We start from the raw sequence: 21740 nt of genomic DNA on the forward strand, positions 1-21740 counted from the left end.
ATCCAGAAGGATACCATGGTGCCTAAAACACACATGGGTTCTGGCTGGTTTGTAAACCACAGCTGCAAGCCACCCTCGTCAAGTCTGGACTAGAGTAAGCTGTGCCAGCAAGGGTAATTAAGCAAATTGGGCTGGTAGGTGAGTGGCACACAGAGCCTGGTTAATTGGCCACCATGGCGCTGACGATCATGCAAACCCAGTCAATGACTAGGTTTACACAATAAAAACAAGCCACCATGGCTTATTTGAGGGTTGTTTCTCCCTCAAACAAGCCATGTTGCCTGGGTTCAGATGACAAGAAAGGCGTGCTCCGGGCAAGTGGTTAGGCTAATGGCACTCTGCATGCACAGCCAATTTAAACAAGCATGTTTGTTCATGCAAACTGGCCCTATTTCTCCATCTACCCCAGAATAGTCTCCTTTGAATGGCAGAGTCTCCAGCAGAAATCTTTCCCATCATATCCTACCTGACCTTTTAACCTGGAGACTAAACATTGAACCTTCTCCATATAAAGCTTGTGATCTACCAGGGAGAGATTCCTGAATAAAATCTCTAGATTTCAGTGTTAATAATTTGGTTAAGTAGTTTTTTTACCCATGGGTACTCCTCACACATCAGGCATTTTGAAAGATGTTAATTCCAACTGCTACATTTATTTATTTATTTATAACATTTTTATACCTACCGCCCAACAGCTGAAGCTCTCCGGGTGGCTCACATGTAGCAGACAGTATAAGCAGCAGGCTTTACCCATCATTGCCAGCACAAACAATACTTACAGAAGTACCCTGTAGCCCCTAGACAGTGTCTGAGGGGCCACATGATATTGAGGATTTCCCCCTCTGAGCTATGACCTTGGAGATTGAAATCCCTACTCAGATTTCTCCAGCAGCTTCTCTCCAATCTTGGGATGAGCAAAGGGAGGGAGGGGGCATGCTGGTGGACTGGGTGGGGGAGAGGAGAAGTTGTCTGACAAAAACTACAGCAAATACAGCCTCTGTCATTCTTCCCATCAACGCATAAAGCTCTCACCAACAGGGCCATTGGGCATCAATCCTATATGACTGTACCTTTGGCAGGTTGCTGTAAACATGGATGGCATGGGGAGAGCTTTGCAGATGTTGAAACCCTTTATTTACTTTTGAAAGTGTTTTTGGAGTAGCTATCCTTTCTTCACCCATCCTACCACGCCAGTTTTCCTTCTGTGCAAAAGGTGCTGGATCAAGAATCTGTCTTCCTCAAGAGGAAAGGCTCAGCTCATGGAAACTCCCTCTGCCCAATTTTGGGGATCCCACTACAACTCACCCCATTCAGCGGGGTCTCCTGTGTTGAATTTTCATGGGGACAGGAGGGACTGATGGTGGAAGGAGTGGGTGGGAAAGTCCACTACCTGTCAGCACAGTTGATCCAGCATACTCTGGATCCAACCAAAGGTTTAACAATAACAGATTGTTGTCATACTGGTGTGTCTTATTGTCTCTGCATTATTCTAAATAGAAGAGAACAAACAGTGCTATTTTACCTTTCATATCACTCTAGTATCCACTTTGGTGGGTGAAGATCAGTGTAGAATATTTCTAAAATAAAATATTCTAGGACTAAATAGATAACACAGAGTTTTCTATTCTATACATACAGAACCACCATTACAGTTAAATTTAGGCAAGGTGGTGCCATCTTTTCTTTAAGAAGGATCAAAAGGAAGGCAAGGTTTTCAAAAACATTTCCAATGGTTTCCACAAAGCCTGAGACTGGTCAATTAAACTGTCACATAATGTCAAATGATGGTCAAGTATTTTTAAAACATTAATGTTATGAGCAATGGTAATTATCATCCCTATGTTTGATATTTATAGTAATTTCTAAAAACAAATTTGAGAGTCAATACACTAGAAAAATGAATCATCACATTAGCTTAACGGTAATGATGCATTCATTTTATTCAGCCTTCTTCCCAAGAAGCTCAGGGGTTCATACATATAATTCCCTTCCTATTTTATCTCACAACAACCCTATTGTTTGTTTTTATTTATTATTACATTTATATCACACAATTTTTCCTCTTATAAGGAACCTAAGGCAGCTTACATGGTCCTCCTCCTCCCCATTTTATCTTCACAACTACCCTGTGAGGTAGGTTAGGCTGAGAGTCAGTGACTGCCCCAAAAATCATTTAATGAGCTTCATGACTGAATTGGGACTAGAACCTCTGGACATGCCTACAGTTATAGTGGGAGATGCTTTGCTTTACAGTATAGCAAAGGTTGGCCCCTGACTGCTGCAGGAGGAAAGGCTGAGCTGTCTTCAGTCCTGTCCTTGCTAACAAATGACTCCATAATCAAATAAAAAGGTAAACTTCTATATACACACAAAGACAGTCTTGAAATATTGGGGAAGTGTTCAAATAGTGGGTAGTCTCATCTCTATCTATAAAGCTGAAAGTATGTGCATGGAATGTATGTCCGGAAATGTTTACCCACTTCCAGATGAGTTAGAAACTTGAAATTTGGCACACAGATAGGTCCGGCTGTACAATGTACCAGAAAAATCTAAAAACATGAAATGTTGGGTTTTAAGCAGTTTTAAAGAATTAAATTTTAAAAAGCCATAGTATTACCCCTACAATTCCCAGAATGCCTTGGGCAGAACTCTCAGCATGCCTTGGGTGGGAGGCCAGACTTACTTGCCTTTGGCAGCCATTGTGAGTGTGCAGGCATGTGGCTGCTGTGTGCCTTTCATAACCCAGACCCCTAAGGTTAATCTCAAGCAGTCAATCCAATTCCACATAAAAGGAAACAACCCGCCCACTGGTTATGTTTTAAAATTATAACCAGATACAACAGCATGACTTTGATTACCTCTCAGACATATATCTTTGGGGGCCCGAGCAACACTGGGTACATCAACTAGTATATACACACACAAAATCAGTTGACGTGTGTGTGTGTGTGTGTGTGTGTGTGTGTGTCATCCCACACCACCTTCCACTTTAGAAAATAAAAACAAAAAACTAAAAGTTGACTCCAGATTCAAATAAATAATAAAATTATGTTATGGGATCATGACAATTTCAGCAAAATTTCAGTTTGGACATGACAATTCAAGCCTTTAAAAACAATAGGAGAAAGTATACACTGTAATGCTAAACACACTTACTTAGTAGTTACTACCACTGAATATACGTAGTTGGATTTACCTTTTGTACTCTCTGATGGAGTTTGGATTGCAGAGAAACACTGTTTATGGAAAGGTCTTCACAGAGGATGCTTGCGACTTCATGCCTCCCTCTCTGACAGTGGACCTCTCTTTTCTTACATTTCTATACCTCCCCATAGTTGAAGCTCTCTGGGCAGCTTACAAAAATTAAATTACACTCTCAGATGAGACATCTGAAAAACTGCAGGCTAAAACTTAAAAAATAACACTGAGTATATATTTTTCCTAATTCCTTTAGGACACAATCCTACGTATGCTTGGTTAGAAAAGAAACCTACAACTCCCAGCATTCCCTAGTCAGAATGGCTTGCTAGGGAATGCTAGAAGTTGTAGCACTTTTTTCTGTCTAAACATGCATACGATTGTGCTGGTACACTCCATTGTGTTGGCTTCAGAGCAATTAGGTAGACTATCAGTAGCATTTTTTTCCTAAAATCAAAGCAATAAAAGTTAATTCAGAGAAGACACCAGGAATACTGACCCTTGTGCTACTTATTATTTTGTATCATATAGAATTTTCTTATGGTAAATATTTGTATTGTTTTATATTTTAAATGTTTGTATGGCATTTTAGTTTTTTGTTTGTAATATATCCAGAGAATATTGGTGATTTGGCAGATTAAAATTATAATAAATAAATTACAATCTGCTACAATCTTCAAAATGTGCAGGTTCCTGTCGCTTAGGGCTTTGTAGATCAAACACAGCATCTCTTACCATGCCTAGAAGACAATAGGGACAACCAGGCCAGGATGACTCTTCAGATGAAGAGCCTGACATTGCAGAGCCTCAAGACCATGTGGAACCCCTGAAGCTAGTGCTACTTCAGGTCCCTCCAGCATCTGTAGGGAAGCTACACTGTCCCTTCAACAGTGGTGGACCCTGAGGAACGCGTCTCACCTGTTGTATCAGAGGAGGTGGATGAGCAACTAGCCAGTCTGAGCCTGAGAGAACGCTGGCATCTGGAGATACAGGCTAAGATCACGGCCATGAGAAGGAGTGCCCGTTTGCAGAAAAAGACTCCTCGAGAGTAAAGGCACACAAATAGGACTATTGTCAGAGGGCCTGTGATGTACTGCAGCTGAGCCCTGGGTGGGGCACTGGGAGCTCAAGATGCTTGCTTTTTGGACTACCTTTCTGTTCGACTACTCTCCCATGTTTGGACCTTGGCTGCACCTCAGACCTGTTTCCTGGAAACCACCTACTTGCCTTGTAATGGTATGCTTTGACCATTGCCTGTATCCTGACTACTCCTGCCGTAAACTGATTCCATATTGGACTGATATCTCTGTACTTTACCTCTGCCTGTCTATTGACTTGCCTTTGGATTGCCTCTTAGTTTGCCCTGATGCTGAGCCTGATCCAGCCATAGCAGGGCAGGAACCATTGCAGATGCCAGATGTTCTGGTGCAATCTGCTCCCAGTGATCCTCATCAAGAGTCAAGCTCCCACTGAAGCTTTTGAAGAATCATCAAAAGAAGCCCCAAATATTTTACATTACAGTGGTCTAGCCTTGAAAACAATGAATGAGTACTTATTTCCAAAGCTGCAAGAAGAGGCCTCAGTGGGATAATCAGATGAAAGTGACAAAATACACTCCTGGTCACAGCTACATATAGGGATCCTGATGAAGCAACGGATCTGGGATTATCAAAGGGTGTGAATCTAATTCACCATTAGTGGCTGAGCCCCACCCACTGCTACTCACTTACCCCATCAAAAAATCAAAAACACAAGAATTGCTGATCATAATTTACTTAAGTGCAGTTTATATACAGCTTTAGTGGACTCATCCACATCCAGTCTCCCAACACGGCACATTACAAAGTCACCACCACTAGAAGAAACCAAATCACTAGCCTATGGAGCAGATACATTATAATGTGGGGGAGATACATCTTCTCATATTACACCAGAACTTAAAAAAAAGACCATGCACAAGGCTCTGCTACTTCCACTATCAGTGCTTGTTTGTAATGGTCAAAGCCACTTTGAGTAATCAGATTAATTGCCAATAATAAAGTAATTTGAAAGGAACCAGGTTGCGTGAAAATGAGACATATTCAGCTGAATAGCATTCCCATACCAATTACACGTTCCTTTGACCTCACCAAGCATCCTCATACACACATTAAAAAAGAAAAAGTTGGAACGCTGCAGAACCCTACAGAGAAGAAGCGGGGAAGAAGACAATCCGTCACTCATCACTAAGCTTTGAGACCACACTTGTAAAATTTGAGGGTCTTCACAAAATTGAGGGTGGTTGTAAATACTGAGACAAATCCCACAAAAATCTGCTAGGTCTCACAGCCATGACCAATAACTTAAGATCAATATCCTAAGCTTCACAACAGAGTACAGTTTCTCCCAAAGTTGTCTGAACAAATATAATAGCATGTCCAAGTTGTAAGAGCAGTCCCGTAGCCAGATTGATAGAGCAGAAGCCTAGGAAAGTGGCAGTATATCCAGGCATGCCAGAAGCAGCTAGCAGTTAGTCATTCAGCAATCTTGTTAAACTATTCAATCAAATGGAAACTTGACCATAGAATCATAGAATCGCAGAGTTGGAAGGGACCTAAAAGGCCATTGAGTCCAACCCCCTGCTCAATGCAGGAATCCACCCTAAAGTATACCTGACAGATGGTTGTCCAGGAATGATGATGGAGGGGTAACTGACTGGGGACGTGTTCTTTACTGAAAGTGGTTTTAAAAAGTGTGGTGGAATAGCTAAGGTGTTGAACTGGGAGTCGGGAGATCCGGGTTCTAGTCCCCACTCGGCCATGGAAACCCACTGGGTGACTTTGGGCCAGTGACACACTCTCAGCCCAACCTACCTCACAGGGTTGTTGTTATAAGGATAAAATGGAGAGGAAGAGGAGGATTATGTACGTCACCTTGGGTTTCTTGGAGAAAAAAAGGCGGGATATAAATGCAATAATAAATAAAATAAAATAAAATAAAATAAAAAGAACAATAGAAAGTGATATAGGTAAATCACTATTTTAAGTGGCCTAACTTTTGATTATAAGTTGATTATAAGGAATATGAAAGCTATTGGATTACCTAGAACCCTTCATCATGCAGCCTTCTGGGTAACTTAAAAGCTTCCTATTCCTCCTGCAACAGAAATTAATCAAATCAAAGACCCTGCCTTTTATTTTATGTTTCTTAGTTTTTCACAGCATGGCTCCGAGGATGGGTGGAAAAAATAAAGCCTCTTCTACTCTGTTGACATTTCTCTTTTTTTCCATGTTCCATTATCTCAACATTCTGCAATAGAAATTGCATACCTGCAATTACAATTACAACTAATTGATCTGCCATTTCCGATGTCATAATTAATGTCATGTTTTAATAGAGTTATAATCATTCCATAATAATGGTTTTCATTCACCAGATTTCCAAAACGGGTAAGAACAGTGCTCAAAAGCAATCAGCAGTTATGAGGCTCTTTCAAAATATCCCAGAAGGAACATCTTAGTATAATGATCTTGCAAAACAGACTTTTGAACTTTTATCTGGACAACAAAGTAATATTACGCAAGCTTTTTTTTCAGTGCGACCTATCCCCGAACGTCCATAAGCATAATAAAATCAATGATTCAATGGCAAATGCATTATGTCTCCAAAAAGGTTATTTAATGTTCTCTTAGAGCAAGGACAAGGAAAATGGTGGTTTCTGGAGAACAGATGGAAACAAGACAAAATATCATCAGACCATAGCTGTTGACTACAATTTATGTTGAGTACAGATGTGTCAACTTAAAAGTGGTGATTCTGAAGCCAATAAAAAGTACACTTGAGGCCACAAATCAATTTTTCATGGCTCCTGGTTACACTGCTAGTTCATTTTTAGAACTAATTCTTCTCCTGCAAGAGCAAAGAGACCAACTCCTGAAGTTAATAGTGATGGGCAGAAATGAAGAGGAATCAGAACAGAACATATTGGAATGAGGGCCAGCCATCAACCCATAAAGGAATATTAAAAGCACGATCCTTCCAGGACGGTGCGCAGAGGAATCACAGTAATGCCCAATGTAGCTTTATCTATCAGCTTCCTCCATGGTTGTCCACAGTAACTAAAGTAGAAAGGGAAGCCAGCACAGCCAAAGTGTCAGCCAGCCAAATAGTTTACTAAAGCTAATTTGGGGTCACCCCATGGGTTGCAGCGGGAAGACTGGATAGGAAATATAACACACACACACAATTTTATTTATTTATTGTTAAACTTATATCCTACCTTTCTGCCAAAAATGGCACTCAAGTCAGCTAACAATAATAAATACAGATAAAAACATGACTAAAACATGACAACAAAAAGGGTGCCATCCTAGCCACCCTTGGCCAGAAGTTCCAGAGGTTGGGAATGGCCAATAAGAAGACCCTCTCTCATGTCCCCACCAAACATACCTCCGATTGTGGTGGGACTAAGAGAAAGACACCCCTCCCCAAGATCTTAAACCATGGGCATGTGTGTATGGGGAAATGTGGGCTTTCAAATTTATCCACTCCAACCTCCCATTCTGGAGAATGGCTGATATGCACAGAGAAAGTCAGTGTGCTGTACTAGTTAGAGTTTATTTATTTGTTTATTTTCTATACCGCCCAACAGCCAAAGCTCCCTGGACAGTTCACAAAAATTAAACTCACAACAACAACAACAATAATAATAATACAAATTTATTTGTTACCCGCCTCTCCCTCTGGATATAGGTGGGGTACAACACAAATAACAACACCATAAAATACATACAACTAATTCAAACGTTTAAAACCAGTGCATCATTAAAAGCAGCACATCATTAAAAAAGGCAACTGGGTAGGCCTACCGGAAGAGATCAGTCTTTATGGCTTTCTTAAATTCTGGAAGATGATTAAGTTGATGAATCTCTCCCACAAACCGGGAGCGGCAGAAGAAAAGGTCCTCTGGGTAATAGTTGTCAGCCTTGTTTTCGTTGGCTGGAGTAAATTCTTCCCAGAGGACCTGAGTGTGCGGGGCAGACTGTACGGGAGAAGGCGATCCCGCAGGCAGCCTGGACCCAAACCATGTAGGGCTTTAAAGGTGATAACCAACACTTTATACTTCGCCCGGAAACTAATTGGCAGCCAGTGAAGAGATTTTAAGACAAGGAACAGCATAAAATATAAATATGGAAGCTTAAAACCATAATAAAAACGTACAACCAGAATAAAACGGAATACCAATGCAGAGATTTTAAATATGGATCTTAAATACAGATTTTAAACAGCAGAGCTAAAAGACTAGAATGTTAAAATGCTAAAAAACCTGCGAAAATAAAGCGGTCTTCACCTGGAGCCGAAAAGAATACAATGTATGTGCCAGGTGAACCTCTCTAGGGAGCTCATTCCACAGCCAGGGTGCAAAAGCAGAAAAGGCCCACTTCCTGGTAGCCACTCACCTAGGGTGACCATATGAAAAGGAGGACAGGGCTCCTGTATCTTTAACAGTTGTATTGAAAAGGAAATTTCAGCAGGTGTCATTTGTATATTTGGAGAACCTGGTGAAATTTCCTCTTCATCACAACTGTTAAAGCTGCAGGTGCCCTGCCCTCTTTTAAATCTGGTCACTCTAGTATAGCTCCTGCAGTTTTAACTGCTGTGACGAAGAGGGAATTTCACCAGGTTCTCCATATATAACAAATGACACCTGATGAAATTCCCTTTTCTATGCAGCTATTAAAGATACAGGAGCCCTGTCCTCCTTTTCATATGCTCACCCTACACTCGCCTCACTTCCCTTGGTAAGGGCTCATGGAGAAGTACCGCTTTTAAACTAGAGATCCAGGTTCAAACCCCTACTCGGCCATAAAGCTCAGTAGGTGACCTTGGGCCAGTCTCTCTCAGCCTAACCTACCTCATAAGGCTGTTGTGAAGCTAAAATGGAGGATGGAGAACCTTTTATGCCATCCTGACCCCCTCAGAAGAATAGTGGGATTAAAGAACAGGATTTTAATATAGTAACAATAATTGCATTTTTTAAGCATAAGGTTTGGGAGAAGCAGAAGAACCACTTAAAACATTAAACTAATGTTTAGCAAGGCTATTCCTGACAATCGGAGATACTCTGTGGGTATGAGTCAACAACTGTGCTTGTGCCATAAGGAAAGCTTTCCATATGAGTAATGGGAAACAGAAATCCACACACCGTTCCGCTAGATGAGAATCTTTGCAAAAGGTAAAGGAAGACAAAATCTGATGAACCAACGAAACAGAACAGGCAACAGCCCCAGTTCAAATGAAGAGTGTGAAAAATGGCTCTTTCTTGCCAAAACATAAAACCACGCTGACAAAAGGGCCTTGTTACCATTTAAATTCAGTCGCTTGAATAAGTGCACTTGTAAAGATCATAAGGCAGCGCGTGAGACTGTAGTCCTTTCATTTCTTTGTGTCAGTGGCAACATCTGCTACGCTCAAATGAAACGGATCCCAGATTTTGTGCCGCTTTTTGAAGATGGAACAAGTTTTTGCAGATTTAGTTGTTCTCTATGGGGAAAAAGAATCCTATCATTTCTGATAGGAATGTGCTCAAGATTTATCGGTTGGAACTTTCCAGACCTACTATCGAGTGGCTGACACCCCCGGCCTTCTGTTAAGGAGTGAACTTCTGATGCTATATACCCAGCTCCCAAGATTGGAGTAATTATCTCATAACCACACAAGGCAATATTCCACAATTAGAGCTTTAATCTATAACATGTTGCCTGTTCCTTACCTCTGAACAAGTGGGTGGATCTATAATGTTTGCCTGTGGGGGTCAAATGTATTGTACTCATATTGTAAATGTTTATTAAAACAAACTAGAACAGCATCAATTGAAAGCTGACATTCAGGGTACAAGTTGCCTTACAAGACTGTCAATCAGATTCAACCTCAATCCACCTGAATTGCCTGAAAGACATTCAAAATCTCTTGATAATCTCAAATTCAGATAAATAGAAGATTCAACCTCAAGAGGCTGTTCAAATAGGTGTTTTTTAAAAAAATCGGCTACAGCAGTCTTCCCCACTAGAGTGTGCTCCAGGTAGTATTGGACTACAATTCCCACCAACCCCAGCCAGCCTGGCCAATATTCAGTGATGATGGGAACTGTAATCCAAAATGCCTGGAGAAGGCTGGTCTATGTCTATTACAGCCTTCCTAATTAATTAAAAAGTTCCAATCCTGGACCTAAAAAGGACTAGAGAGAAGTATGACTATCAAGAACGAAAGCATCAAGCTCAGTTCTCTTCTTCATTAACTGAAATATTTCATTTCAAGTGCAATTCAGCAAGAAATTATTCTCATGAGAGTGGCTGGTAATCAAGGATGGAATTCAAGCTGGACCCGGCCTACCTAGTTAATATTTATTAAAATGTTTTTAACTAGCCCTTCATCCTTGAGGATACCAGGACAGTGTACAAGTACAATTTAAATAATAGACAATACATTAAAAACACATTGTTGTCATCGTCATCATCAAAACAGCAACAGCAGCAAATAGAATAAAACAGAGAAAATCAACTGGGTAAGATGCCTTGATAAACATTTAAGCTATGAGCTGGCGCAAAAACAATTGCAACATTGGCACTATTCACACCTCCAGCAGGAGGGCATTCCGCAGCTGGGGCACCACAACCAAGGACGTTCCCTCCCTTGTTGACATATAATGTGCCCAAAGCATTTGGATATTTTCATCATCTTAGAGTCCCAGTATTTAACCTTCTACTTGTGCTAGGTTAACAGAAAGCACTAGAAATATTCAGAAAATTAAATGTTTCTTTTCTTATTTTAATTTTTAAAATGACATATATTTACAGATATCTTTTTCTCTGTCTTCATCTGCACGTGTATATGATTTAATAGATTACACAAAGCATCAGAACACCATCATTTTGGGTGCCCGTTCTCTTTGGAACTTTTCGCATGTAACTGTGGCAAAACATGGGTTAATTAACAAACGGTTTGCCACAGTGCATGCTAGGTGCATTCCGCCATCATTTTGCATATGGATCAGGCCAATTGGAGGTTGCTAAGTGATGTCCAAATCCAGACACTACGACTGGATTCTGGTGAATAGCACAGGAAAAGAAGTCACTGTGGCTTCTTTTCACCACCCCATGCGCAGCGCTCATGCACCCAACATTTTCCTATACCCTGACCAGGTTACTATGTTGTCCAAAATTGGCGTGGTGCGTGGTAGGGGTGGCTTCCAAACCACCCAGTAATTCCTACAAGCTATGGTTTGTGGTGTGGTCTGGAAGCCACCTCTGCTGCACACCTCACCACGTTCATACAGCATAGCATCCCACACTGTGGTGAGGGTAATTAGGGAAATGGTGGGCATGCAAGCAGCATGTGTGGGGTGGGGAAAAGAAGCCACCATGACATCTTATCCCTACTGATTGTCTGAACCCGACCTATAGATTAATTGTGAGTTAACATTTTAACAGCATTTAACAACGTTAAGTTTGTTTTTAATGGCTCCCAAAATTGTTGTTTTTAAATGGATACTGTTGTTTTTATACTGTTGTTTATATGTTTCTGATGTTTTTTTTAAATTTTGTATACTTTTTAATGTTTACCATTTTTAACTGTTGTAAACCGCCCAGAGAGCTTCAGCTATGGGGCAGTATATAAATGTAATTAATTAATTAATTAATTAAACAACCCAGTTAACCTAACAATGAACTGTAGGTTAATAATGGTGTCCTCATATAATCTTGGGGGCGTAACTTCTTCTTGAATAAGATATCTATCCCTGATGGCAATGTATTTTGAATACATCTTTATCTTGTTTTATCTGCCAGTGCTGATAACTTGAAATCTAGTATGATAAAACCCTTTCTACAATAACAACCTAAAACCAATAACATTCCAGTTGATCTAAAAGTCATCTCTCTTATGAGGCTTATTTATGAGACAGACCCTGTATAATAATCAAAATCCTACTGACCCAAAGAAGGGAAACCTACCTGAGTCATATGCAAAATCTCTAGGTTCCTGTTTGATCATCAGAGGTGGGGGGAAGTTTTGATTGACTGAATTGCCAACCATGGCATTGTGTTCATACACTGGATCATGGTACTCCTGCTTAAACCCTTGAGGCGGGAAAGGGATATTTGGCTCAGACATCTGCCGTTGGTACATCGGGCGTCCTTCCCTTGGCATGGCAGGCAAAGGAGGAAATGAATTGCAAGGTTCTGAGAGCTGACGCCGAAATCTAGGATATCGACACAGAGAATACAGATGGAGTTACAGAGAATAGTTAATATTAACCTAGCAGAAGATATGGTGGGGAGGGGAGGAGGGAAAGGGGGAGTCAGAACCAAAAAAATGGGTGGGGTGGGAGGAGAAATGGTGGTGGGGAGGAGAAGGGGAAACACTCACAACACCGTCTAGGAAAAATCTATGCTGGAATGAGTTTGGGGGAAGAATACCCTCCTACAGGGAGGTAACAGCTTAGATAATTTTTGTAGAGTGATACTTTGAATTGCCAATTCATGTGATAACACAAGAAGCATCATTCTGTAAGAATTAGATAAGGAGAGTTGTCCTGGAAAAGCATTTCATGGAAGAGCCTACAAAATAGGAAAATTATGATTCCATTAATGACTTCCTCTCTTATCGCGGCATAACATAACGATAAGAGCAAAGGAGTTGTGCCTCAGCAAAAGTCCTGTTCATATCTCAGCTTATTAAACTGATACATGATTGTCCAAAGGTCGCCACTCTGAGGCTCGGTTCACATGTAACAGACAAACCATGGTTTGGTTGTCAAGACTGTGCCTAAAACTCACACACTGCATCACCTGCCCTCAACCCTTGCATACACTGATTGCCTGCCTCACTGTCCTGGTCCTGCTAACCTGGAGTTTGCCTTGACATCCAATTTGACTGAAGTAGGTTTCCAATTGCAGTTGGAGGCAAACTATGATTTAGTTGAATGAGTTTGGAGGATTTGGACATTCTGGAAAACTATGGTTTGTCCAAACAATGATGCGAGGAAGGGAATTTGAGTGCATGAGAAGAGAGGAGAGTGCGGTAAGCTTGATGCACAGTCCGAATGGGAAAAAAACGGTTTGGCTTTTAAACTACATTAAATTCCCATATGTCCGAAGATTCAACTTAAATCATTAGAAAAGCAAATAAACTAGAATTAATGAATTATTTGAACAGTTGGACTGACCGACTTTACATGGGTAATTAGAATTAGATGAAGATGGGATGCTTAGGTGAGGCAGGCCATCCCCCTGCCACTGAAGAAATTATGGGGCAGCCCATCCTTGTGTGGGGTATTTTGTCCATATCAACATTCTTATAGAAGCAACAGGAGTGGGGCAGAAGCATTTCATTGTTAAAACCCTTTTTTTTTAAAAAAAGAACAAGTCTTTGCTTGGATTCAGTTTTAATTTACAGATTCATGCAAAGTAACGCTGAAATCATTCATTGCAAAGACTGAAAATAACAGAGTCCGGAAGCAAATATATTTCACACTGCTAAAAATATTCTTTGCCGTGGTGAAAGGGGCGATGCCTTTGCAGTCCACCTACGTTTTCAGTTTTAAAAAGAAAAGTCTTAAACTCAAAGCATTAGAAAATAGCTACGCTGACTAGCATGGCGTTCATCATCCCCCACTCCTCCCGCACCCGCTTTTCCTTCAGTCAAGGAAAGAAGCTGAAATTATCATTAAAAACTGTCAAGGAGTGAACTTAAAATAAGAAACAGGCTCACTTATGAAGCCTCAAAGGAAGTTAATAATACTTGCACTGGAAGCTTTCTATGGAATCAAGCCATGTGTTTATACAAGTGGCTTTGATTCCTGTTGGTACTTGTTAGGGCCATTTATATTCCACATACTTGTGCTTTTTACGAACTGTGTTATTGGAGCTGGAGGTAGGCTAAGCCAGTGGTTCACAACACTTTGCTAACTTTTTCGAGTTCTCCTTTCTTCCATACATCACTGCCCCAGACCTCACCACACCAATGCCAGCACTAAGATTACAAAAGAGTTGGAATGATGAATGAGATCACCCTTGCACAGGAGTGACAACCCTCAGGCCTGCATGCTACCTGGAGGCCAAATCTGGCCCTCCTAGATTACCCAGAAGGCCATGTTCCTTTCCCCTGGCCCCCCCCTCCCCCCCCCCGGACCACCAATCATTCTAAAAGGCTGATATGCTGTTGAGTACTTTTAAAATTTGCTTCATTGTTTTATTTTTAATTGTGTTTTATTTTTAATTATGTTTTTAATGGGTTCTCCCCTTTTAACTAAGTTTTTATTTTAAATTTTGGTTTTTATTATTACCCGCCGTCTTGAGTGCCATTTCATTGGTAGATAATATAAATAAATAGTAATATAAATAAATAATAAAAGCCTCTCGTAAGGCATTTATGCTAGCATTTTGGGCCCACCCCTTTAACTTTCAGCTATGCCTACCACTGGTTGCCAAGAGCTTCCCCAAAATTGAATATAGCCCTGAAAGAGATTAGACACCCCTGTCATCGGAGATGTCACTTGTAATCGGAAATTGTGTTACTTATAATCGGAAATTTGATGCTGCAATGACCAAAATCTATAGAGCCCGACTGTATGGCTATGCGATATTATGCAGATGTACTCGGAAGTACAGCCCACCATGTTCAATGGGTTTACTTCCAAGTAAACATACATAGAATAGGGCTGCACTCTTGCACTGCCTATTTTAGGAGAGGGGGTCACAAGACAAGAGGCCATCTCTGTAATTAAGGATCACACAAGCAGGGAGTAGGCAACAATAGGTTTTCCCTGGATAACTCCTGCGTCCTAAAAGATGGAAATCATATTAGCGATATTCTGAGGATGGAGTGATGAGCAACAACCTGGACAGTTTTAAAAAGAGATTAGACAAAGCCATGGAGAACGAAGGGCTTCCAGTCATAATGGCTATCTATTACATCCAATGGCAGAGGCAGTATGCCGCTGAATGCCAGCTGCTGATAAACATGAATGGGAGGGTGCTCTTGCTTGTGGGCTTCTCATAGGCATCGGTCTGGCCAACGTGGGAACAGAATGCATGACTAGGAGCCAAGCTAAATGATCTTCTCATTCCAGTGGAGACAGTTCCTCTCTTTCTTTTAACCCCTTTTCCCCTGCAGGGGAGTGGAATTTGGGGACAAAAACTGGAGGGGGACCTTAAATCCTCTGCCCCTCCTGAATCACCATGATCCCAATCTGAATCGGGGCCATACACGTTTCCACAGCGTGTGATTAGCAGAATATTTAGTTTGGCCCTTTGGCCTGATTTAGCATGGCTCTTCTTATGTATGCATCAGGACAACAGTGGAACCACCACAAAATTACATGGCTCACGGCACATCCGTGAGCAGTATGTTATTTGAGGGCCTATACATCACTACATGGAGAATGGGTGTGTGTGTGGGGGGGGGGGGGAGAAACACATAATATTACATCAGAACTAACTCCTTGGATATGTTCTGGGCAGGTTAGAACATAACCAAATGAGTAAATGTTTGATCAGACTTGCATAAACAATTATAATCACAATTCAAACATAGCCACAGCAAAATTTAAGCAAAATAGATTTAGCTCAATCAATGAATGCTTTGCCTTAGGACCTCAAATACAGAAACTAAGCAGGGTGATTTAGGGACGTAGCTGAAGCTTCAATTCAGTTTTTTAGCTTTTGTGGTTTTGCTCAGCCTAAAGTTATTTGAACGTAGTTTGTTTTGGCAGCCCAACTTCCTTTTCCTAAGCTGTTTCATTTCACAAAGCTCAAAGGGGAAAAAACCCACACCCTTTCAATGGATACTATGCAAATTTTTACAAGTACTAAAGCCTATAGACTATGTCTATGAAGAATTTAATTAAGAATCCAAACAAGTTATCTAGTAATTTGTAATGATGACAAGTCATATCCCTCTGAATTGAATGATATACTGTATTATTAATCAAACTGGCTCCAAGCAATTACTGTAAGTTACACATATACATAAGCTCAGTCCCTTCTGCTCCACTCCCACCTAATGTATGGTACCTACAGAATATTATGTCAGATTTGTCCATATTCATTACAGTGAAGTTCAGAAATAACACCAATATGGACATAGAGCCACTTGCTGATAACGTCTGCTACCTCTGAAAAAAATAGCCTTCCACATTCCTTAAAGACTTTCTTGCTTGGCTTCTGCTCATCACTTCTCCATTGACATGCAGAGAGACAAACAGCCACTGACTAGAGCCTCAATTATGGAAGACAGCAGGGCAGACAGAATAAGCAGGGCTACAATAAAACCCCATTGCCGGCCACTGTGTTCTTCAGAAGCTTTTACATCCCTGTGTTTCTTTTCTCTGTGTAAAATAATCCCAAGGTTTTCAATAACTGTAAATATGACGGGTGATGGTGACAAACACTGAAACAACAAAAGCTACGCGTTCGACAAAAATATCTGTCTTAGAAAAAAAAATCACTCTCTTACCTGTGGTCCATGGGAAAGCTGTTGTCGGGGATGGGCTGGGATGGAGGCAGGTGAGCAGGAAAAACCCGGTCAGGTTTAGGATTATGAGCCGAGTTTGGGGATGCATGATGCAGTGGTGAAACGGGAGTGCTTGATGGAGTTGATGGATTGGAGGGCCTCATTCCCACTTGTGGCTTCTGGTCATAGGCACTGCCAGTTAAATAAAGAGAGATATAAGGGCCATAGCTCAGTGGTACACATGCTTTGTCTGCAAAGGATCTTAAATCTAATCCCTGGCCTCACCAGGTAGGACTAGAGAAGACTCATATCTGAAAACCCGGAGAGCTGCTGCCAGTCGGTGTAGACAATATTGAGCTAAATTATCAATGATCTGATATTGAGCAGCTCCCTATGGTCCAATGGCTGGCATTGTTCTTGAACATGGGAAGCTTGGAATTTACAAACAGCGCATCAATGGACAAATCATTTCCTATCCATCATCATTTCCAAACCCAGGCTAAGAGTTAGGGACAGGACAGACTGTGGACGTAAGATGCACATAACAAGTAAAAAAATTTAAAAATATTATTCTTTGTGCTTGCTAGACACATCATCAGCCCTTCATATGGAGAATTTAGTGGCTTTCTCTCTCCCTCTCTTTTTTTAATAATTGGAATGAAATATTTACATCACAATAAAATAACAGAGGTTTTAAAGAATAATGTCCTCCAGATTTTGGTAAACTTACTAAGGCAGATTATTCAAGATTCAGAATATGATTATTTAAAATCACAGCTTTTAAGAAAATATATGATAAAATGTTGTCAGTAAGAGGGACTTTGAATCCAGCCTTAGTGTTAATGAACTGAAGGAAGATATCAACATTATATTCACAAATGATCTCTGTCTCGTAACACAAAACTAAAAGAAGCATGATCCTGCAAAGATCAATCTATGTGCAAAATGTTAGTCTTATGTAGAATAGACCCACTGGAATGATATAAAATCCATTATTATTTTTATTGGTCTACTCTAAGTAGGACTAACATTGGATACAACCCATTGCATGCATAGATGGATCTTTGCAGGATCAGGCTCATGGGACAAACATTGGATACAATTCAGTAACTGCAACACTGAGGCAGAGAAGTGATCTATTTAGCTTAGCACTTTTGTCCAGGTAGATAGTGCAAGGTTCAAAAACATTGGGTTACCAGAAGTATAATGTCTCTGAAAAATGAGTATATGTGCACTGCTAGTAGACAGTGAGTTGGTTCAGAAATAACAACCAACCTAATAAATCCTGCTTTATTAGATTGAGAATGGGTGTTATGCTAGTACATCCCCTCCCTCCTCCCCTTACTCACGTATTGGAACAGAAGTCCTCTAGGGTTTGTTAAACCACAGTGTCCCATTACATCTGAACCAAGAAGCTGCAGTTTATCTCAAACTACAAACCAAGAATCAGTTCCTGGCTTCAAATATTGTATTTATTCATTTGCTTTGTACCCCCAACTTTCTACCGAGAAAATGGCACTCAAGATGGCTTACAATCATACCAACTAAATTAAATAAAACCTTGATTCAAGCAGTAATAAAATAAATACATTAAAACAAAATAAAAACATTATAAGAGAATAAAAACAGCATAAAACCAGGATCAGATTACATGCCAAAAACCTGATCGAATAAAAATGCATTTGCCTGCCAGCAGAAGGACAGCAGAGAGGAAGCCAACCTAACCCCTCTTGGCAGGGAGTTCTGTAGCTTGGGAGCAACCACTGAGAAGGCCCTTTCTTGCACCACTGAAGGCAGAGGTATTGAAAGAAGGCCCTTCCCAAAGATCGCAAAACTCGTGGGATCATAGGTCAAAGGGGGGGTCTTTCAAGTAGCCTAGTCCCAAGTCATATAGGGCTTGATAGGTCATAAACAGATTCAATTGGTTTTTCAACTGAATTCAATATATCTAGTTCTGTTTTTTCAGGAAGCCCCCCCCCCCCAGCAATCTTCTCATTCTCTTTAAGAAATGGCTGAGGTGACCTGCAAAGAGAAAACATTCTGTGCCTAGGGATAAACTGATCAGTATTTCCACTCAATATCAGTTTCACATCTGCTCATTTATTAATTCATTCCATCCAGTTTCCAGAACAATCTGAATTTTTAATTTTGGGGTTGTTGGGGTTTTTTTTTAAGAAAGGAATGTACAAAAATGCACATTATTCTTAATGCATCCCCGGAGGGTGTTCTATGCATTTTGGTACATTTCCAGATTAAGAACCCATACTGTAAAAATCAGGGAAATGTGAAAACCAAAGTATGGCTGAATTCTGATCCATACATTAAACCAGGGTGTGCAAATCAAGTCAGTTCACAACATCTCTATCTGCACCCCAATATTAAAAATAATCATAAAGTAGCAGAAAGTCATTTTAAAAACAGATTCAGTGTTCCAAGCAATGTGGATCTTTGGTTTGATTTACAAAGATGAGATCCACTCTTGAAAAAAGCCCAGATATACATCAGAAGGCAATTGTTCTGCTAATGGTAGGAATAGCACAATGTGGACACGGATAACATTTTAAAATACTAGAACCAACATTGGTATCCTCAAAATGATCTTCAGCAGATTATGGAAGTAACTCAAGTGGGACAGCATATTTCTATTCCAAGTACCTTCTCTGATAACAGAGGTTTAGTTTGCAACCTTTGGAGGGAGGACAAAAAAATTAGATCGGTGTTCTTACTGCTACAATAAGAGGACTGTTATCCTTCAATGGAGCCAAATTTTGGTAACTATTTTGTAGAAGGTTCTTGAATAGAAATGGACCATTAATTTTAATCCCTTCTTGTAAGAGTTTGCAAAACCAGTAAATGCAGGTTTTGTGCGAACCAACTGAAGCTTCCAGAAGAAGAAGCTATTAAAGAGCATAATGCTATCACACCAATTAAAAACGATCCTACAAGCCATTTAAAAAGTTGTGCTCTCCACCCTTCATTCCCAAAGGGAAGCAACCTGCTCCTGAAGAGATAATAGTATCTGCAAAGCTTAATAAAAAGTGGTTTTTAATCATCGTCCATGAATGCACACACATATCATCTGTGAAAGTTGTCAAAGCATCTAATGTGTTGCACAGGCCTATTTCTTGCAATGCAGCCTCTTTCAACCTAATGCATGTAATGCATATAATGCACTCTGAAAGTACTTACACACACACACACACACACACACACACACACACACACACACACACCCTACCCCATGGCAACCAGGACCCACCCTTTTGAAACTCGGGTAGCTTCCAAGGGAAGACAAATACACTGTAGATATTAAAGGGATGCTATTACTTTAAAATGATGTTAGAACATGTCAGATAGGAGTGCAAATATATCCATCACCCTTCGGCTAAATGTGTTCGCATCAGTCTAGAGCCCGGTTGTACTGTTAGACTGTGTTCTTCATTTATGTTGCCTTAAAAAGCTTAGAACATTAAGACTGAAAATTTCTAGTTCAGTACACTCCCCTGTTATTCTAATTTTCTAAAGTGGGAACATTACAAGATTTTATTTCCCCACCTGTAGGTTGGTGTACTCCGCTCTTCCACCTCAGGATTCTCCCACTTCATTCTGCTGCTTATCTAAACCAGGCCTTATCTCTGTGGGTTGTATACTCAAGGTCCCCATCATGGCTTCCATTTTGTTATTAATCACACTTTAGCGTTATGTCCAAACCCTAAACAGCTTCTGTCAGCAGAACCAGAAGGTGGCTGATCCCCTCTGCAGCCCATCAAAACCGACCCCAGAGGGTTGAGGGACAGCCAGGAGATTTTGTGGGGGAATGGGTGGCTAGAGAAGAAAGGAGGAGAACGTCCCATCACTCAAGATGACCTCTTCCCACATGATATTGGATTCTGCCCCCAGTACACTCCCCTGTTATTCTAGTTTTCTAAAGGGGGGACATTACAAGATCTAATTCTACCAGCTGCAGGCTAGTGTAGTCTATTCTGTCACCTCAGAATCTCTCACCTCATTCTGCTACATAGCCAGAACAAGCCTTAAGTGCCTGACAGGTAGAGGGAAGGGATACTTATGGCCCAATCACTATCATGGCTTTATTACTCTACGGTTTCCATTTAAAATGCTACTACAAAATACACTGACCTGACATTGTACAGGCACTTTTCCCCATAACTGAATTTGAATGGTTGTTCTTGACTACACGCCGAGCTGAGTTCAGAACATGGACTGTGGGGTTCTTTCTTGATTTTCACTGGGAGACCATGAAAAGCCACTGGAAAGATAGAAACAACAACCAAATAAACAGAAATTAAGCATGTTCAAGCACTGAAACTAGATATGAAAATCAAAGATGAGACAATATATGATTCAGACCCATTTAAAATGACACACGAATCTGCACCCCCAAGTCAGCACCTCACTGGTGCGGAATTTAAACATGGATTTGCCACATGGAAAAGAGCACAGGCAAGCAAAATTCCGGGCTTCCCAGTGTCATGTTTAATTTGGCCATCACGAAGCACTTTCTTGTGGTCTGTAGACTCTTGAGTGTATATAAAGAACTGTATGTTTTGAAAGGAACACGTTTCTAGACCTCATGGAAACAGGACAACATGAACTGCTTAATGATCAGGACTCTGCCAACAACAAGAAACAAACTGAGATTTCTCTTCTGTGAAGTAAACAAACAAACAAAAACCATACACACATGCATAGAAATTCCTATTACAAGCATGGAACACTAAAAGGAAAGAACAGGTGCATCAAAGAGACATGTCCATCAACTCTCGTTTGGCACTTTCCAGGATTCAAACAAATTATATGCAAATCCAGTGCTTATATTAATTCCTGATACCTAAAACAAGCAAATTAGTTGCGGCCCGGTAGCTGGTCATGTTTTCAATCTTGCCATCAATGTGGGACAGGCAACCCTCCCCTTCAGTGTGTTTGACAAAATGCATGATTAATTATACCACTGGAGTAAAATTATACCACTGGAGTAAAATGCAGTGGCATAAAGCAAGAGAAGAAAATGATCAGGAATGTCACTAGGA

At 40.6% G+C, this 21740-nt stretch overlaps 1 protein-coding gene across 5 annotated transcripts in view; it reads right to left on the reverse strand.

Annotated features, from left to right (window-relative positions):
* Positions 1-21740, reverse strand: part of ETV1 (ETS variant transcription factor 1) — a 104147-nt gene that overhangs the window by 34397 nt on the left and 48010 nt on the right. For all 5 annotated transcript variants that reach the window (XM_063123576.1, XM_063123568.1, XM_063123591.1 and 2 more), the window contains 3 exons: positions 20830-20959; positions 16693-16881; positions 12189-12436 (listed from right to left, as the gene is read on the reverse strand). In XM_063123576.1, the coding sequence (XP_062979646.1) occupies positions 12189-12436; positions 16693-16881; positions 20830-20959 (567 nt within the window). The remainder of the gene's footprint in view (positions 1-12188; positions 12437-16692; positions 16882-20829; positions 20960-21740) is intronic.

This window comes from Elgaria multicarinata, chromosome 1, assembly GCF_023053635.1.
Source record: "Elgaria multicarinata webbii isolate HBS135686 ecotype San Diego chromosome 1, rElgMul1.1.pri, whole genome shotgun sequence".
Taxonomy (NCBI): domain Eukaryota; kingdom Metazoa; phylum Chordata; class Lepidosauria; order Squamata; family Anguidae; genus Elgaria; species Elgaria multicarinata.